The sequence below is a fragment of the Telmatherina bonti genome (genome assembly GCF_933228915.1).
Source record: "Telmatherina bonti genome assembly, chromosome: 6".
NCBI lineage: Eukaryota > Metazoa > Chordata > Actinopteri > Atheriniformes > Telmatherinidae > Telmatherina > Telmatherina bonti.
In genome coordinates, this window is record NC_136624.1 from 7,854,556 (window position 1) to 7,872,756 (window position 18,201).

The following is an 18,201-nucleotide window of genomic DNA, read 5'->3' on the forward strand; positions in this document are numbered from 1 at the left end:
ATTTCTTTAAATTAATTTAAAATGTATTTAAAATTAGTTTCAAATATGACTTGAACTTTAAATAAAAACCATGTGGTCAAACTGGCATTTAAAGAGTTAAATCAGAATAATTCTGTATTTTACATTTTTTATCAGGAGTGGAGCTGATTTAGTGTATTAAACAAAATAAAAATAGTTATAATGATAATAATAATAAATAAAAATTTAAATAAAATAAATTGAAAATAGAAACAAAATACAAAATATATTTTTAAAAAATTGTAAAAATAATAAAATGTAGAAATGAAAAGAAAATTTACTCTAATATAAATAATACAAATAAAATGCATATATAACATAATAAAAATGTGCCTGGGACTGTTTTTGTTCTCCAATGAACGGATGGAAAATTTATCCTGTTGATTTTGGAGAAATATTTATGTGAAATTTTAAAGTTCTTAAAAAGAAACTTTCTCACAAGAAATTTTATCCTATAAAAAGGGAAAGAAACTAAAACTTGATGGAAAATGAGCTGAAAGGAGAAAAAAAAAAAAAAAGTGCTATTTAATGCCCCCCCCTCCTCATGTGCAGTTTAATACATCCAAACTTGTCGCAGTTTTTCCAGTAAAACTCTGCACCAGGAGGAGGAAGAGAGCGGGTTTATGACGCTCTTCGTCCTGAAGTCTTCTGCTTCCACCTGGTGGTAAAACATCACATCAACAGTTTCACACAAAACACTGGACACAGCCTGGAAATCCTTAAAAATAAAAACAAATTTATTAGCAATCACAGGGAGAGAATGCATGACATCTACAGGAGCGTTTCTTCCAATAAAAATGACAACGTCTTATTTACAAAGTTGAATGTGAAGCCGAGCACATGTGCGTAAAAACTGCAAACAGGCCTTAAGATCACACAGGAAACAAAAGCTTTCTGCAGGACAGTCACCCAATCAAACACCCGTCACGGCTGCGTGGTCCCAACCATCCTGTACACGATCACCATGCCGTGCACGGGGGGAGGCGTCGTACCCACCGCAGACACACAAACACGCAGAAAGTATATAAATATGTGAGCAGATCAGTGGTTGAACCAATCAGAAGTGATTTTCAGAGGACATGGCGGCGCTGGACGTGAAGACAGCTGCGGCACCAAGCGTCCGACGTCCTCAACTCTGGCGCTATTTTATCCAGACACATCATGAAGTGCACACGCACAGCATTCACGCTCCTCAAAACACACGAATCCTTTAACAACCTGAGAGCCGCGAGCACGTTTCAACGGAGACAACTTTTTCAACGACATTCATCGTCGTCTCTTTCCTCGTCGTTTTCCCCACATCCTGATGCGTTCGCGTGATTACAGACAGAAAACGAGATTGTCGACGGTGTCATCCGCGAGCTAGCGCTGGGTAAAAACCTGTCCGATCGTAGCCGAAGGCACTTTAAATCCGGCTTCCTGCTGATTTTCTCAGTTTTACGTGTAAACTTGGCTTCGAGTCGCCGGAGAAACCTTCGTCTGCCGGCTACGTCATCGAGACATGAGCAGGAGTTAAAAGGCATTAGCAGAAGCAACCGTTAGCATTTGGCAAATAAAGTACAATCACACAACGTCACCATGGAAACCATGAAGAAAAAAGAAAAGAAAAAAACCTCCATGAGGTACACAGATGCATGTCCATGATGGCTGTGATAAGGCATGGCGGGTCTGGACCGGCCGCCTCGGGTCCGGTAGTGAGACTGCAGACGCTGCAGGTTGGCGGTAGTGCTGTACACGGGGACACACGGCGACGACGGCGGCGGCAGTGGTGCAGGTGGTGAGCAGAAAGCCAGTAGAAGGGACCCATGACCGTAGAGGGAGGGACCGGAGCTGTGACCAGGAAGGGGGGGGGTGATGACGAGGACCGGACCTCAGCTTCAGCTTCTCCGAGACTTTGAATGCTGGATGAGCCACTGCAGCGTGATGTCTGCAGGAGAGGGGGGGGGGGGGGGGGGGGGACACACGTTAACCTGGTTGCTGTGAGCACGCGGATCAGGTTTTCCAGGTCTACGTGCACGGAGAACACGACACTCTTACAACAGATATATTGTTTATCAATCACTTCCTGTCAGTCAGGACGAGCACTCGGACGTTGTCTTCTCACCGAGTCGGGTTTTCCACATGGATGATGTTGCAGACCAGGAGGTTCCGCTGTCCTGCAGGTTTTCCATGTATCCCTGCTCCAACACACCTAAACAGCCAATCAAGTTCTGCGAAGTGACTGGTTCATTTGAGTCAGGTGTGTTGGAGCAGGGATACATGGAAAACCGGCAGGATTGTGGTCCTGGAAGACCAGAGCTGGACACTCCTGTTACGAAGATGGAAACGTCTGTCCAGCAGTTTAACATCTGGTCGTTGATACGCCATCAGATAGCCTGCCTGTCTCGCAGCATAACGGCGTATAAAAATCAGCAAACTGTGCTTTAAATGTTCAGCGTTAATCTAAAACCTGGAAAGAGTTGCTCTCTAGACCAACGTCGATGTCCCAGTTTCTTATCTTTTAATTCCAATAGATTTATTATCTTTTTAGATGTGTTAAATCAGTTCTGTCCAACACGGTTTATCATCACAACAACGTCTAAAAACATGTAGATGACAGAATTATTACGTAATTATTAATGCAAAATGCTGATGGTTGCTCTGGATGAAAACTGATGCGGCGTCTTCATCTTCCATCTTCAAGTCTCACATCAGACTTATGGACCTTTATGGACGTTCTGTTGGATTCTTTGCTCTCAGACGACATATGAGCGTGACATGCATGTTTATTCTGCTGTATGAGCTCAACACAGAACTCTGACTCTTATTCCACTCAGTTAGCATCAAACCTCACGGCACCACATGTTGGACCAGAACCCAGCAACACACTTGTTATTCATGCATTATTCGGTATGTTTTAACCTAAAAGTGTCCAGGTATGCATCTAAAGTACTTGATGCACATATTCCTGGTGAGATATTCCTGTTTTCTGGTAGTGGAGCCATGGTGGTCGATCAGTTCTGCTTTGCAGAGACGAATCTGAATCGCTCTGATTTATTTTTCCATCTGTCGGTAAACAGCGTGGTAATTTGGCGCCACCTTGTGGTGGAAGTGATGCATTACATCCAGGTTAAAGCTAAAACAGTAGCATCAATGAGTCAAAATCCTTCCACATCCTGGTCTGCAGGCGGATGGATGAGGACGGATCTGGTGGCAGAACACTGGTTTGATGTGAAGTTTAATCAAATGTGTGAAAAACTGCGTCCATGCTGTAAATTTTATGAGACATGAGCAGTTTGTAACGTTACGGCAGGAAACAGACGACCGAGCTGTAAAAAGTCACATCTAACAGGAGACATTAAAGAGCGCTGATTAATAACTTTTTGGTAACTATGACTGACAGCCTGATAAAATGTTCATAAACATGGATTCTAACATCATGAAAGGACTCAAATAAAGCAGCTACACGCGTCTTCACGTCTCTTTTCTCCAGTCAGACCGTGGATAAACGTCCTCTGTGTTATTCTGGAGTTAATTTCTCTACATTTATGAGGCCATGTCATTGTCTGCTGTTATAATGATGAACATTTTTACAGATTAGACGTGTTTGGATGATGCTGGTCTGTCCCCCTCCTCAACCACCCCCAGTCCCCTCGCACATGACTCACCGCCTCCCTGGACTTTGTGCGTCTTGTTTGTGCTTATATGTATGAGGTTTTTTTTTTTCCTCTCTCTCTTCGGACTGCGTCATCTAGAGGCGTGGCCCGGAGTTACATGACCTTTTTTCCCCTTGAGCCCCCACGATCCTAATGCATCTTTGTTCTTATCTGTAATAAGGCAGCGCCGGCAAACTGGCTGCGGTGCCAAAGCTTTAGCTTGGTTCTGTATTACTCTTTGTCATTGTTACATGTCTGTATGTCAAACCTTGGACGAGCTGGCTTGAACCTTGAATTTCCCCTCGGGGATGAATAAAGTATCTTTGATTTGATTCTTGCTTCTTGTTACAGTTTCTGCTCCGCCTCTAGTTTGTTTTGTCACTTTAATGTCTTGAAATCCTCTTAAAATCGACTAAATAAAAATGTACTTCCAGACAGTTTGATGGACGATGAAAGGGTGAAAAGATCCGACTGAACGGTGAAACTGCAACAGCGTCGCCTTTCAGCCTGTAAAACCAGAGGAACTGGGAAGGAAAACTACTTTCCACACTGATGCAACTATTTGTGGTTCATCTTCATCTCCATTGCTCCAGTTTCTAACTGGTTTCTTATTTCTATTTTTTGTCCTTTTAAACCTGCAACACAAACATCGAACTAGAACATGATTGTTCAGTAAATCCTGACATTAAAACTCAAAATCTCTGTGATGCTTCTACTTTCTTTAATCAGCAGCAGTTTATATGGTGAAAATGTAGTAAAAATGCTTCATTTCTGCTCATTTCTTCACTAAAATCCATGCTCATACACCTCAGCCTGATTATAGCAACACTTCTTACACCTGGAGAAAAGCTGCAGCTGATCCACGTTCAGGGTCAGACACGTCGGCATCATTACAAAGTTTATAGCGATGAAGGTTTCAGAGGGTCAAACTGATCGAAATGAAACCAGCCGAACTGGGAATAAGAGCATCGTATGCTCAGAAGCAGACAGACATGTCCTGGGAGTGGACGTCCACGTCAGGTTCTGTTTGCATCACGTCGACTTAAAGAAAACAGCGACGGGAACTGCTGATGCAGAACCAGCTCATGGCGAGGAAGAACACGTTAAAAACACGCTGGTGCAGCGTAAACCAGAGACCTGAATGACGAAGCTTTAAAGGAGAAAACGCAGAAAAAAACAGAGCAATGCTGCTGGAAATCACGGAGCGGCGTTGAGCTGTACGACTGACACGCCACCAGGTGGGGAAACAACCAGAGAAGAAGAAAAGAAACCAGAGAAGAAGACGCAGAAACCGCCAAACAATAATTCATAGATTTTACTCATCAGAGCTCTTTCTGCAAAGATTTTTAAAAGATATAGAATTAACTTGCGACGGACACCCTGAGGACATATTTCATTTATTTTGCTCCTCTACCTGGTTGTAGAACGATGTTTGTATTCTGATCTCTTCCTGTATCGAAACAACTTTTTCCTTTGGCTTTGAACATATATTGTTTGGCTAAAGACAAACTATTCTATATAATTAATCCTATTATATACTTGACAAAATAGCATATTCACAAATGTCGGTATGCTAATCAAAAGCCACTTTTCTCTGTTTTTAATAATGAAGCCAAACAACTAATTAATTCTAATAACTAACATAAAAGCCATTAAGACACTTTTTTGTGTTCATGTAACTACTGTTATTTATGTCATAGCTGCTCCTAAGAAACTATAACTCCCTGGCGTATGTTTTATTCTTTTTTTGTACTGTACTGTTTTACACTGTATAATGCTTGTATAAAAAAAAGAATGTCGTAAAAAAATAAAACACCCGCCAAACAAGAAGCAGCTAGGGAAAAAAAAACAAAAAAACAAAAGGGGCTGAGAACAACGAAAAATTCTGGTTTTCGTCTCCTGAGTTTCCGCATACGATGAGGTTATGTCATTAGTTTTCACTGATTTTCACTGTTTAAAGTCAGAATAAAAAGCAGCAACTGCAATTAGAGTTCACTGTAGTACATAAATATACAACTGTTAGTACAGTTACAGTCTTTTCCTCAGTGAATGCTACCCAAGCAGCAACCTCCGGCGGTTAAAAGTGAAGCCGATGCAGAAGTGCATAACTCTGCAGTTCCTCCTTCATCCACTAGGGGCTCCAAAACAGAGCAAATCCCCATAGACTCCCGTGTTAAAAAGACCAACTTCACAGCAGAAATAAACATGTTTACAGCCTGGTTCAAAAATCCATTTTCATTTTATAGGTCAGGTTTTCCTTCATGACAACTGAGGGGGGAGTGAACTTTTTTCTAACTCGGCCGTTTAAAAGTAATTTAATCTCGAAATTCGGCATATTTAGGGGCGTGTCCTTTTGATTGACAGGTACCCGATCTCCTGCTTCAAGTAAGAAGAATGCAGAACAACCGCAGTTTTTAGCTGGTTAACAACGTGTCTTAGCTTTAGCCCGCTTACCACTGTTAGCTGGTTAGCTCCTGTTATCTCCGGGTTAGCTTGGTTAGCTCTTAGCTACAGAAAGCTCGGAGTTCGCTCGATGTCAATCATCCGCCATGACGCTCACAGCCCCCCTCTCAGCTCCACCTCTTTGCCCATATTTGTATTTTCCCGGTGAGACGACACGCATGCCCCTGCTAAGATGGCGATGGTAGGAACCGCCCACCGAGCTTCATTTCAGCTCTTCAGAAACCTACGGGTGACGTCACGGAGGCTCGGAAGCACGGAAAGAAATAGAAACATCCATGGAGACTGATGTCACCTCTCAGATCCTAACAACCCTTCAACAACTAGTAATACCAGTTCCAGGACTGGGCCTACATGTGTAAATTGTTTGCAGACGACACCAACTTTACATCGAATAGCTACGATATGTCTGACAACATATTTTACTCTCATGGACCGGCGTAGAGTTGTGAGCTTCCAGGACCTTAGCGACACATTTCATTTACACAATCAGGACCACTTCAGATACTTACACAAATAAAAGATTTCATTGGTCAAAAATTCCCAAAAGGTGCTTTTATGTCTGGAAAAGAAACATTTCTTATGGTGCCTAAAGCATAAAGGAGACATTAATCAGAAAACAGAAGCCAAGCGGCATCTTTCCTTTCAACGTCTGAAACCAACGTCGGCTTTCATCCGACACAAACTGCTGAACTCTCAGAGCAGACTCGTAGCTGGATGGAAGGACAGTGGAATGGCGAGTTACGCGAGATGACGCACCGCTAGTCGGCGCCTTCTTTCGCTGATGATGAATCGCCGGAAAACCACGTGATCCGGCTTTTTTCTGCAGTTTTCCAGCCGAACATTTAGAGGACGAAACACCCGACAGGTCGGACACTCATCGGTCATCTCGTGGAGCTCGAGAACGCCGACGTACGTTCTCACGGAAAGCCGCGGCTCAAAATGTTTCACAACCTCTGTTCAGGGTGAAAAACTGCTGGTTTTAAACAGAAGGTTGCTGGTTCAACTCCCACGTCTTCCTGATCCACCGAACACACCTGCTTTCAGGTAAACAACTGTTTGCTGGTTGGAAAGAAGTTTTAACAGCCAGTTTGAAGGGTTTTCCCTCCTAATAAAGACTTCAAACGACGGTTTCACGGCTTATTTTTAGACGTTTTTCTTCTTATTTCAGTAAATCTGACGCGGTGTGATGTTCCTCCTGCATGGACGCGTCTTTCACTCGGTTACACTCTGAATCTCCTCAGTTTAAGTGTCGTTTTATTTGTTTTTTCTGCTCGTCAGACCCATCCCTCCTGCTTTCCAGCCAACAACCACTTCTCTGGTGTTTACCTATGTTGTCTTTCTCCTTGCAGGAGACGGAGTAGCAGCAGATCTCTCGGTCCTGAATGGCTGAAAGGTTCCTGCAGACCAGAAAAGACAGAAACACTTCAGCACGAGTCACGTGTCGGCTGGCGTGTCCGCATTCCTGCGAGTTTCACCAGACAGGAAGTACTCCTCACATTTTTTCAATGAGCTGCTTCTCATCCAGCGCGTTGGGTAAGTCCCGTTTGTTGCCGAGGACTAGAACCTGAAAGGAGGGGGGGGGGGGGGGGGGGGGGGGGGGAGTGTGGATCAATACATGGCACAGAAAAGCAGAAGAGGAGTTTTCAGAGATGGACCTCTTACAGAATCTTTAAGGTTTACAGACAAAATAAGCAAAAAAGTAAGCGACATGATGATCTAAATCATCTGGATGATAGAAAATGTCTGGTTTCATATGAGGCTCTATCGTTCACGCCACGATAAGCTGCTTCACGGCACACTGCAATACATAAACAAACATGGAGGAAGACGGTTGCAGACGTGTTTCAGAGCAGGATAATTCACTAAAAGATGAGCAGCCAACCCAAACCGATGAACTTGTTCCTAAAAGAGGAAATTTCTGTGGCATGGATACGGTTTAGATATAAAAAGACCAACGTGGAACCGACAACAGACTAGCTCACAGTCCCAACAACAGACTCCAACACAACTAACTCATTTTATCACCTGCAGGAATCAGGATAAAGAATACAGAATAAAGAATAGAGTCAACGAGCAAAAGCAGCAAAAGCAGCAAAAGCAGCGTCAAGTAGAGGCGAAAGTTCAGAATAAACTCCAGACCAAACGCTGCAGCAGGTATTTACCTGTAAAACGTCATACGGCCAAAGTTCCACCAGATGGAAGGAGATCACTGCTGCCGTTGCCTAGCAACATCTGACACATAACTGATGACTGACACAACATTACATAATTTTATATTTCTATGGGGATATAAAATGAGAGATATCTGGATATGAGGTTTTGGTCATATCGTCCAGACCTTCTCTATGAAGTTGCAGGAAGGACTGAACATAAAGTCTGTTCAGGTTTAAATGTCTCGACTGATCGCAGCTGCTCGTCTGGAGTCACTAAATGTTGAGAAAAGTCGACATTAAAAGAGCGGAAATCTCCGGGGGTTAAAAGTGAAGCCTATACGCAAGTGCATAAACTGCAGTTCCACCTTCATCCACTAGGGGCTCCAAAACAGAGCAAATCCCCATAGACTCCCATGTTAAAAAGACCAACTTCACAGCAGAAATAAACATGTTTACAGCAGAAATAAACATGTTTACAGCAGAAATAAACATGTTCACAGCAGAAATAAACATGTTTACAGCAGAAATAAACATGTTTACAGCAGAAATAAACATGTTCACAGCAGAAATAAACATGTTCACAGCAGAAATAAACATGTTCACAGCAGAAATAAACATGTTTACAGCGGAAATAAACATGTTTACAGCAGAAATAAACATGTTTACAGCAGAAATAAACATGTTTACAGCAGAAATAAACATGTTTACAGCAGAAATAAACATGTTTACAGCAGAAATAAACATGTTCACAGCAGAAATAAACATGTTCACAGCAGAAATAAACATGTTTACAGCAGAAATAAACATGTTTACAGCAGAAATAAACATGTTCACAGCAGAAATAAACATGTTCACAGCAGAAATAAACATGTTTACAGCGGAAATAAACATGTTCACAGCAGAAATAAACATGTTTACAGCAGAAATAAACATGTTTACAGCAGAAATAAACATGTTCACAGCAGAAATAAACATGTTCACAGCAGAAATAAACATGTTCACAGCAGAAATAAACATGTTTACAGCGGAAATAAACATGTTTACAACGGAAATAAACATGTTTACAGCCTGGTTCAAAAATAGATTTTAGGTTTAATAGGTCAGGTTTACCTTCATGACAACTGTGGGGGGAGTGAACTTTTTTCTAACTCGCCCGTTTAAAAGTAATTTAATCTCAAAGTTCGACATATTTAGGGGCGTGTGCTTTTGATTGACAGGTACCGATCTCCCGCTTCAAGTCAGAAGAACGTAGAACAACCGCGGTTTTTAGCTGGTTAACAACGTGACTTAGCTTTAGCCCGCTTACCTCCGTTAGCTGGTTAGCTCCTGTTATCTCCGGGTTAGCTTGGTTAGCTCTTAGCTACAGAAAGCTCGGAGTTCACTTGATGTCAATCATCCACCATGACGCTCACAGCCCCACCTCTTTGTCCATATTTGTATTTTTTACTGGCGAGACGACATGTATGCCCCTGCCAAGATGGCGACGGTAGGAACCGCCCACCGAGCTTATGAAACCAACAGGCGACGTCACGGAGGCTCCGCCCATGTCTATATACAGTCTATGGTCCTTATGCTCACAGCCTCCCTCTAAACTTCACTCATTTTTCTATTTTCCAGGAGAGACGACACGTGTGACGCTGCCAAGATGCCAACGATGAGAACCGCCCAATGAGCTTCAATTCAGCTCTTCAGAAACCTTCGAGTGACGCCACGGAGGCTCCGCCCATCTTTTTTATACAATATATCATTACAATCATGCAAAAGCTGAAAAAAAAAAAAACTGTAGTTTTTGCCACAAAAGTCACATGAAGTCTTACAGGAATTCCTTGTAGTTGTGGTTTGTCTAAAAGGTTGTGCAGTTCGTTTCTGGAAGCTTCAATTTTCTCTCGATCTGCTGCATCCACCATGTAACTACACACAGAGAGACGACAAGAGGCAGAAAGAAGCGGCTTGAATCCACTTTAAATCAAAACAAGCAAATGTTGATGAGCAGCTGCAAGCAGACTTACACGATCGCATTTACTCCTCGGCAGTAGCGCTCCCACATGCTTCTGAAGCGGGGTTGTCCTCCTATGTCCCATATCTGAAGACAGAAGACAACAAGCTGCAGTTGTGCTCATATTTATTCATAGCCTTTCATTACAGAAGGGAAAAAAAACAGCTGCCTGTAAAATGAGATGAAATTGACTAAAGTAATAATAAATAAAAATTTTATGAAAATCATGACATTATTTTCTAATTCTGGTTCAATAGAAATATTTTTGTTAAAAAGCAAACAAATAAGATAATTTATTACATATTACATCACTCAAACCAATATTTAGTTGAACAATCATGTTTCCGCTCCAGTCAGGTGTTTTCTGTTCCTCTCAGTCAGACTTCTGCACCTGTTGACAGGTATTTTGTCCCACTGTTCAACAGAAAAGTGCTCTAATTTGTCCAGGACACATTTTTTTGTTTGTTTTTTTTTTCTTTCTTCAAGTCAATTAAATGAAAAAACAGTGTCTTATATTACTAAATTATATTTTTGCAAATTTTTAGTTATTGTTCCTTTTTTAAGTCTCCAGTTATTTGAGTGACTGTTGTAAATTCAGCCTTTTCTTTAATGAAAGGGGATGAAGACATATGAGCACAACTGTAAATTAGATGTTTTATTCCCTGTAAGAGTCCGGCAGGGGCGAACGTTTCCAGCTTACCTTTATGGTCACGTTGCCTTTGGTGACCTTCCGCATGTTGAACCCGACCGTGGGGATCATGTCTTCGCTGAACTGTCCCGACTGCACAAAACAAACATGTTAGTGAACCCTGCAGCCGGGTTTCTTCTCATCCACAAGCCACGTGAGAAGCATGAGTAAATTAAGACAAGATTTGATTACAACTGGTTTTTTTTAGCTGCATTTAAACATTTCCTTTTCCTCCATTAATCACAATGAGATGATCGGATCAGTGCGTCATTATGCAGACCAGAGTACTCTGAATCCACATTAGACACATAATACAATAACAGGAGAAGTGTGACATTGCTCTAAATTCAGAGAATAATCAATACATTCACCGACAATCCTTAGAAGCCAACGATTTGGACACACAGACGTCACGCAGACATCTCCAGCCCATCACAGACAGACAGACAGACTGAAGACAAGCAGCTCAGAAGATCTGAGATGCTTCACGTCTAAATCATGAACTATCATCTGGATACGCTTGCTTGATTTTCAGCAAACTTCTGCTTTAATCCGGTCTCATGCATTAAAAAATAATACATTCTTCCTAACACTAATACTGGATCAAGTTTCCATTCTGGATTTAGAGTCCTGTTTTGTAAAGCGTTGGTTGTTTGAGTCCAGTCTTAAACACTGAAGGAAACGTATAGTTTTATTCTTAACAGGAGAACATCAGACCACATAGCTTTTCTTTGTAAACAGGAGCGTCTGACCTCTTCCAGGGGGAGTAAAGTATGACCGAAACATCACCTAACTCCTGAACCTGTTAATCCAAGGCTGTAAACTAACCCAACCAGCTCAGTCAGGTGTCAATAACTAGACTAACAGGTAAACCAACCAGTCACAACCCCAACAGGGTGGAAAACATAAACAGATGATATATATTAATGTAAATCAGTGTTTTTCAACCACTGTGTGAGATATCATCAGGTGTGCGCTGAGAAATGATCCAATTTCACCTGACTGGTCTGAAAAGCAGCTCTGTGTTCATCCAAAGAGGCCCAGGTGGAAGATAATAAAACTACTTTTTCTTGTGTTTATCTTATTTCTATTCAAGACACTTTGACAAGTTGACTTTATTAATAATAATGGCTTAAAACATTTCGGTTTGTGGTGTGCCTTGTGAGTTTTCAGTGGAAGAAAAAAGTCTGCCTTGGCCTTTAAAAAAAAAAGAAAGGTTGAAAAACACTGAAGTAAATCCAGGAGACACCTGACTGTCCCAGATGTCTGCACCCTGCTGCTGCTGCACAATGTAGACAATTACAGCTTTTAAAGGTAATTAAAGGTCTTGCATTGTCCACATACTGTTCATGTTGTCATTCCGGGAGCTGATACAAACTCCATTCACATGACTGCTTTCGCAAGTCATGCCAGGAAGCTCGTCATCACCGCCAAACAACAGCTGTTTGTAGAGACGCCAAAACACGCAGCCAGGCAGCAGATATGTCGCCAGGCTTTTAGCACAACAACCAGGGTATTTAACAGCAGTTTTACTAGGTTTTTATCGGACACAGAAAGCTCCGTCCACAGCCTCTCCCTTCGGCCCACACCGATCTGCGGCTACTTACAGCGATCACGTTTACAAACGTGGTTTTTCCGGAGTACTGAAGTCCCACCAGAGTCAGTTCCATCTCTTCTTTCCAGAACAGCGACCTGAACCAGTCTAGCAGTCTGTTTATGAGGGCCAGCATCTTGGAGGACACTGTGGTCGCAGTCTGTGGCCGTCTGGATGGGAACTGGCTAACAGTCTGCACAGGAAGCAGTCAGCTGCTTTGTCATGTCATGTGATCAGCGCATAGACATAATATACACAGAGACGACTCGTTGTATCACGCTGCCGGTACGAGCTGACGTCTCATCGCGCCGCCTTCTTGGATGGGTCTCCATGCGCCTTCAATGTATTTATTTGTAAGGTGTAGGCCCAATCACAACGATAATTTCACGAATTTCTCCATGATTTTTCTCACAGTTTGGTTTCTTACAAAGGACAGAGATATTGTTATGATACAGCCATCCATCCATCTTCTGCCGCTTATCTGGGGTCGGGTTGTAGGGGCAGCAACCTAAGCAGGGAAGCCCAGACTTCCCTCTCCCCAGCCACATTTGCCAATTCTGCGGAGGCGTTTCCAGGCCAGCCGAAAGATATAATCCCTCCAGCGTGTCCTGGGTCTTCCCCGGGGTCTCCTCCCAGAGGGACGTGCCTGGAACGCCTCACCAGGGAGGTCCAGGAGGCATCCTGACCAGATGTCCAAGCCACTTCAACTGGTTCCTATCGATGTGGAGGAACTGCTCCCCTAAGATCTCATCCCGGATGACTGAGCTCCTCACCCTATCTCTAAGGGTGAGCCCGGCCACCCTGCAGAGGAAACTCATTTCAGCCGCCTGTATACAAGATCTTATTCTTTCGGTCACAACCATAGACTGTACATAAAGAGATGGACAGAGCCCCCGTGACGTCACCCGGAGGTTTCTGAAGAGCTGAATTGAAGCTCGGTGGGCGTTTCCTACCGTCACCATCTTGGCAGCTTCATGCGCGTCGTCTCGCCCGGAAAATACAAATATGGGCAAAGAGGTGGAGCTGAGACGGGGGCAGTGAGCGTCATGGTAGATAATTGACATCAAGCGAACTCCGAGCTTTCCGTAGCTAAAAGCTAATCGAGCTAACCCGGAGATAACGGGAGATAACGGGAGCTAACCAGCTAACGGCGGAAAACAGGCTAAAGCTAAGTCATGTTGTTAACGGGCTAAAAACCGGGGTTGTTCTACGTTCTTCTTACTTGAAGCTGGAAATTGGTACCTGTCAATCAAAAGGACACACTCCTAAATATGCCGAACTTTGAGATTAAATTACTTTAAAACGGGCGAGTTAGAAAAACATTCACTCCCCCCCACAGTTGTCATGAAAGAAAACCTGACCTATAAAATGAAAAAGGATTTTTGAACCAGGCTGTAAACATGTTTATTTCTGCTGTGAAGTTGGTCTTTTTAACATGGATGTCTATGGGGATTTGCTCTGTTTTGGAGCCCCTAGCGGATGAAGGGGGAACTGCAGTTTTATGCACTTCCGCATAGGCTTCACATTTAACCGCTGGAGGTTGCCGCTTGGTCACGACCCACAGCTCATGACCATAGGTGAGGGTAGGAACGTAGATCGACTGGTAAATCGAGAGCTTCGCCTTCTGGCTCAGCTCCTTCTTCACCACGACAGACCGGCGCAGAGTCCGCATTACTGCAGACGCCGCATTGATCCACCTGTCAATTTCACGCTCCATCCCTCCCTCACTCGTGAACAAGACCCCGAGATATTTAAACTCCTCCACTTGATGCAGATCCCTGCAAAATATTAAAAACAATGTGCTTTTATGCTAAGATATTTTATGTGCTATTGACAAAGACATAGGGTAGCTACAATATAAAAAATGTATAAATGAATTTGATACTAACATGTTTGATTGTTTATTGATGCATTTGGATTTATCTATCTATTTTTATCTGGTCAAATAAATTATTATTTGATCTTATGAAATGTAATTCCACACGATGTGCTTTCAATATTTTGCAGGTTATTGCAACCGTATGCTGAACAAAATACAGGAATAGTTGTTCTCTCTCTTGACTACGGTTGATTCTTTCTTTTATTTACATTTATTAATTTATCAATATAGAGATACAGTTGTACAAAGTCTGAACATAAAGTGTTGTATCAAAACTTTGCATTTCAAACGTTAGAAATGAGAAAAAAACTCGGAGAGTGCAAACCTCCGCCAAGGTCTTTAAAAAGTTCCTGGATCCAAACGGTGATCTGGATCACCACCTAAATTAAATCAGTTCTTCCTTTTCAGATTTCCAACAAATCCTGAAAAATTCATGAAAATCCGTCCATAACTTTTGAAGTTATCTTGAACACAAACAGACAAACAGATAAGGCCAGTAAAAACATAACCTCTTTGATGGAGGTAATTAAGCTACCATGTAAAACTCTCCTTGTGAAACATCAATGTCATAATTTTCCATAAACACCTCTAAGGAGTAAAATTTATCATTTGCATTTAGTAGATTATTCACTGTGTTAACATTATTTATTAACAAATTATGTAGAAAAGTGTTTTGTCTATGTATACATGATGTCTATCATGGACATCATGTATACATAGATGCCTCATTGAGCGCTGGAGAGTGAACCAGCAGTGTCGCCGCCATATTGGATGGATCTCCACTTTCGAGTCACGCTGCAGAGTCAACGTAGTTTCCCCACATAACTGTTTTCTGTGGAACAACGTGTTTATATTACACACAAACAAAACACTTTTCTACATAATTGGTTAATAAATAATGTTAACACAGTGAATAATCTACTAAATGCTAATGATAACTATTTACTCCAATGAGGTGTTTATGGAAAATTATGATATTAACGCTTCACAAAGAGAGTTTTACATGGTAGCATAATTACCTCCGCCAAGGAGGTTATGTTTTTACTGGCTTTGTCTGTTTGTCTGTTTGTGTTCAAGATAACTCTAAAAGTTATGGACAGATTTTCATTAAATTTTCAGGACTTGTTGGAAATGTGAAAAAGAAGAACAGATTTAATTTAGGTGGTGAACCAGATCACCGTTTGGATCCAGGAACCTTTTAAAGGCCTTAGCGGAGGTTTGCACTCTCCGAGTGTTTTTCTGGGTAACTTTTGAAATGCAAAGTTTTGTTACAATACTTTATTTTTAGACTTTGTAAAACTGCATCTCTATATTGATTAATTAATAAATGTAAACAAAAGAAAGAGTCCGCCGTAGTCAAGAGAAAGCCAGCAACTATTCCCGTATTTTGTTCAGCATACAGTTGCAATAACCGGCGAAATATTGATTGTGTGGAATTACGTTTAACAAGGTTGAATATTGATTTATTTGACCAGATAAAAATAGATAAATCCAAATGCATCAATAAACAATCAAACATGTTAGTATCAAATTCATTATATATATATATATATATATATATATATATATATATATATATATATATATATATATATATATATATATATATATATATTCATTTATAGCATATAAAAAAATTTTAGCATAAAAGCACGTTCTTTTTTAATGTTTTACAGTGATCTGTATCATAACAAAATCTCTGCCCTTTGTAACAAACCGAACTATGAGAAAAATCTGGTAAAATTATCGCTGTGGTTGGGCCTACATCTTACAAATAAATGCATTTAAAGTGCATTGAGACCCATCCAAGATCGCGGCGCGAAGAGACGGAAGGCAGCGTGACACAATGCTGTTCTATGTTTATGTCTATGTGATCAGCAGACCCACGATGTCTATGAGCCGACCTGTTTTCTTCTTCTGCTCCGCCGGGTCCCAATTCTTCTTCTATTGTTTTTATTGTCGTTTGCAGCATACATCTGGAAATTCTACCACCGTGTGGAGGTTGTTTCCACAGCAAAACCTCAGGATGTTATTATCTGTCCTTTTCCCCTTGTGCTGTTTTAAATCAACTCTCTAACGTCATGTCAACTTAAAAAAAGACCAAACTTTACTGATATATCTTTAGAGTTACAAAAGTACAGACATGGATCTACACAGGCATAGGATTATGTATTATTGACACCAAAGTACAGGAAAAAAAATTAAAGTTTTTAGGATCTGCTGAAAGAAATGATTCAAAAGCCAATTCCTACTTTATCAACATATTCCCTGCAGAGCAAAACCAAATCTTACAGTAAAATAAAAAAAAGTAGTTGGATAATTGTCTAAAATATGAACTTTTCTGCTCTTGAGTACAAATACTTAGTTTAATTCAATTTTTTTTTATTTCTTTGTATATTTAAAAAAAATCATTCATTTATTCATCATTCATTCATTACTTATTATTTATACTCATTTACTTTACATATAAATATGTATAACACAGACCTACTTTATCACTTTATACACTATACGTTATCACCACCCCTGGTCAGAAATCTGCAACCGTCTTTTCACCAGGGGTTTCCAGCTCCTTGAGAGGCACTATCCTGCAGGTTTTAGATGTTTCCAGCTTCTTGAGAGGCACTGTCCTGCAGGTTTTAGATGTTTCCAGCTCCAACGCACTTATTCTTCAGCAGGAAATGTTCAACACCTGCAGGGTTCTGACAGGTAATAACGGACCTGTTTGCTATTTAAGGTTTTATTTACATGAAGTTTACCTTAAAAAAAATAGTCTTTATAGCTGCAGTACAGAAACCAAAGCACTGTCCTGGGAAACAACCTTCTTCAGTTCATTTTAGGATGTTTGTTTATTAGATATTAGAATAGATCTTATGGAAGACATTTTGTCCTGGTACCTTATTAGATCTGGTGGCCGGGCCTTTACCCATGGGGCCCGGTCGGGCTCAGCCCGAAAGGGTTACATGGGCTCCACCTCCCGTGGGCTCACCATCTGCGGGAGGAGCCGTAGGAGTCGGGTGCAATGTGAGCTGGGCGGCAGCAAGAGGTGGGGACCCTGGCGGTCCGATCCCCGGCTGCAGAAGCTGGCTCTAGGGACGTGGAACGTCACCTCTCTGGTGGGGAAGGAGCCTGAGCTTCTGCGCGAGGTTAAACGGTTCCGGCTAGATATAGTTGGACTCACCTCAACGCATGGCTTGGGCTCTGGAACCAGTACCCTCGAGAGGAGCTGGACTTTCTTCCACTCTGGAGTTGCTCATGGTGAGAGGTGCCGAGCAGGTGTGGGCATTCTCATCAGCCCCCAGCTTGGTGCCTGCACATTGGGGTTTACCCCGGTACATGAAAGGGTAGTTTCCCTCTGCCTTCGGGTGGGGGGACGGGTCCTGACTGTTGTCTGTGCTTATGCACCAAACTGCAGTTCAGAGTACCCACCCTTTCTGGAGCCCTTGGAGTGAGTGCTGGAGGGTGCTCCTTCTGGGGACTCCATTGTTCTGCTGGGGGACTTCAATGCTCACATGGGCAATGACAGTGAGACCTTGAGGGGAGTGATTGGGAGGCATGGTCCCCCCCCTCTGAACCCAAATGATGTTTTGTTATTGGACTTCTGTGCTCGTCATGGATTGTCCATAACGAACACCATGTTCCAACATAAGAGTGTCCATATGTACACCTGGCATCAGGATTCCCTGGGCCGCAGTTCGATGATCCATTTTGTAGTCGTATCGTCGGACCTGCGGCCACATGCCTTGGACACTCGGGTGAAGAGGGGGGCGGAGCT

General features: G+C 42.0%; 1 protein-coding gene across 1 annotated transcript; it reads right to left on the bottom strand.

Annotated features, from left to right (window-relative positions):
* Positions 1-734: 734 nt before the first annotated feature.
* On the bottom strand, positions 735-12,727 carry arl8bb (ADP-ribosylation factor-like 8Bb). Its single transcript, XM_079241677.1, has 7 exons — positions 12,561-12,727; positions 10,966-11,046; positions 10,279-10,352; positions 10,087-10,180; positions 7,613-7,680; positions 7,443-7,513; positions 735-1,945 (listed from the first exon to the last, which is right to left on the bottom strand). The coding sequence occupies exons 1-7, from the start codon at positions 12,681-12,683 to the stop codon at positions 1,896-1,898; spliced, it is 561 nt and encodes a 186-aa protein (XP_079097803.1). The 5' UTR covers positions 12,684-12,727; the 3' UTR covers positions 735-1,895.
* Positions 12,728-18,201: the final 5,474 nt, after the last annotated feature.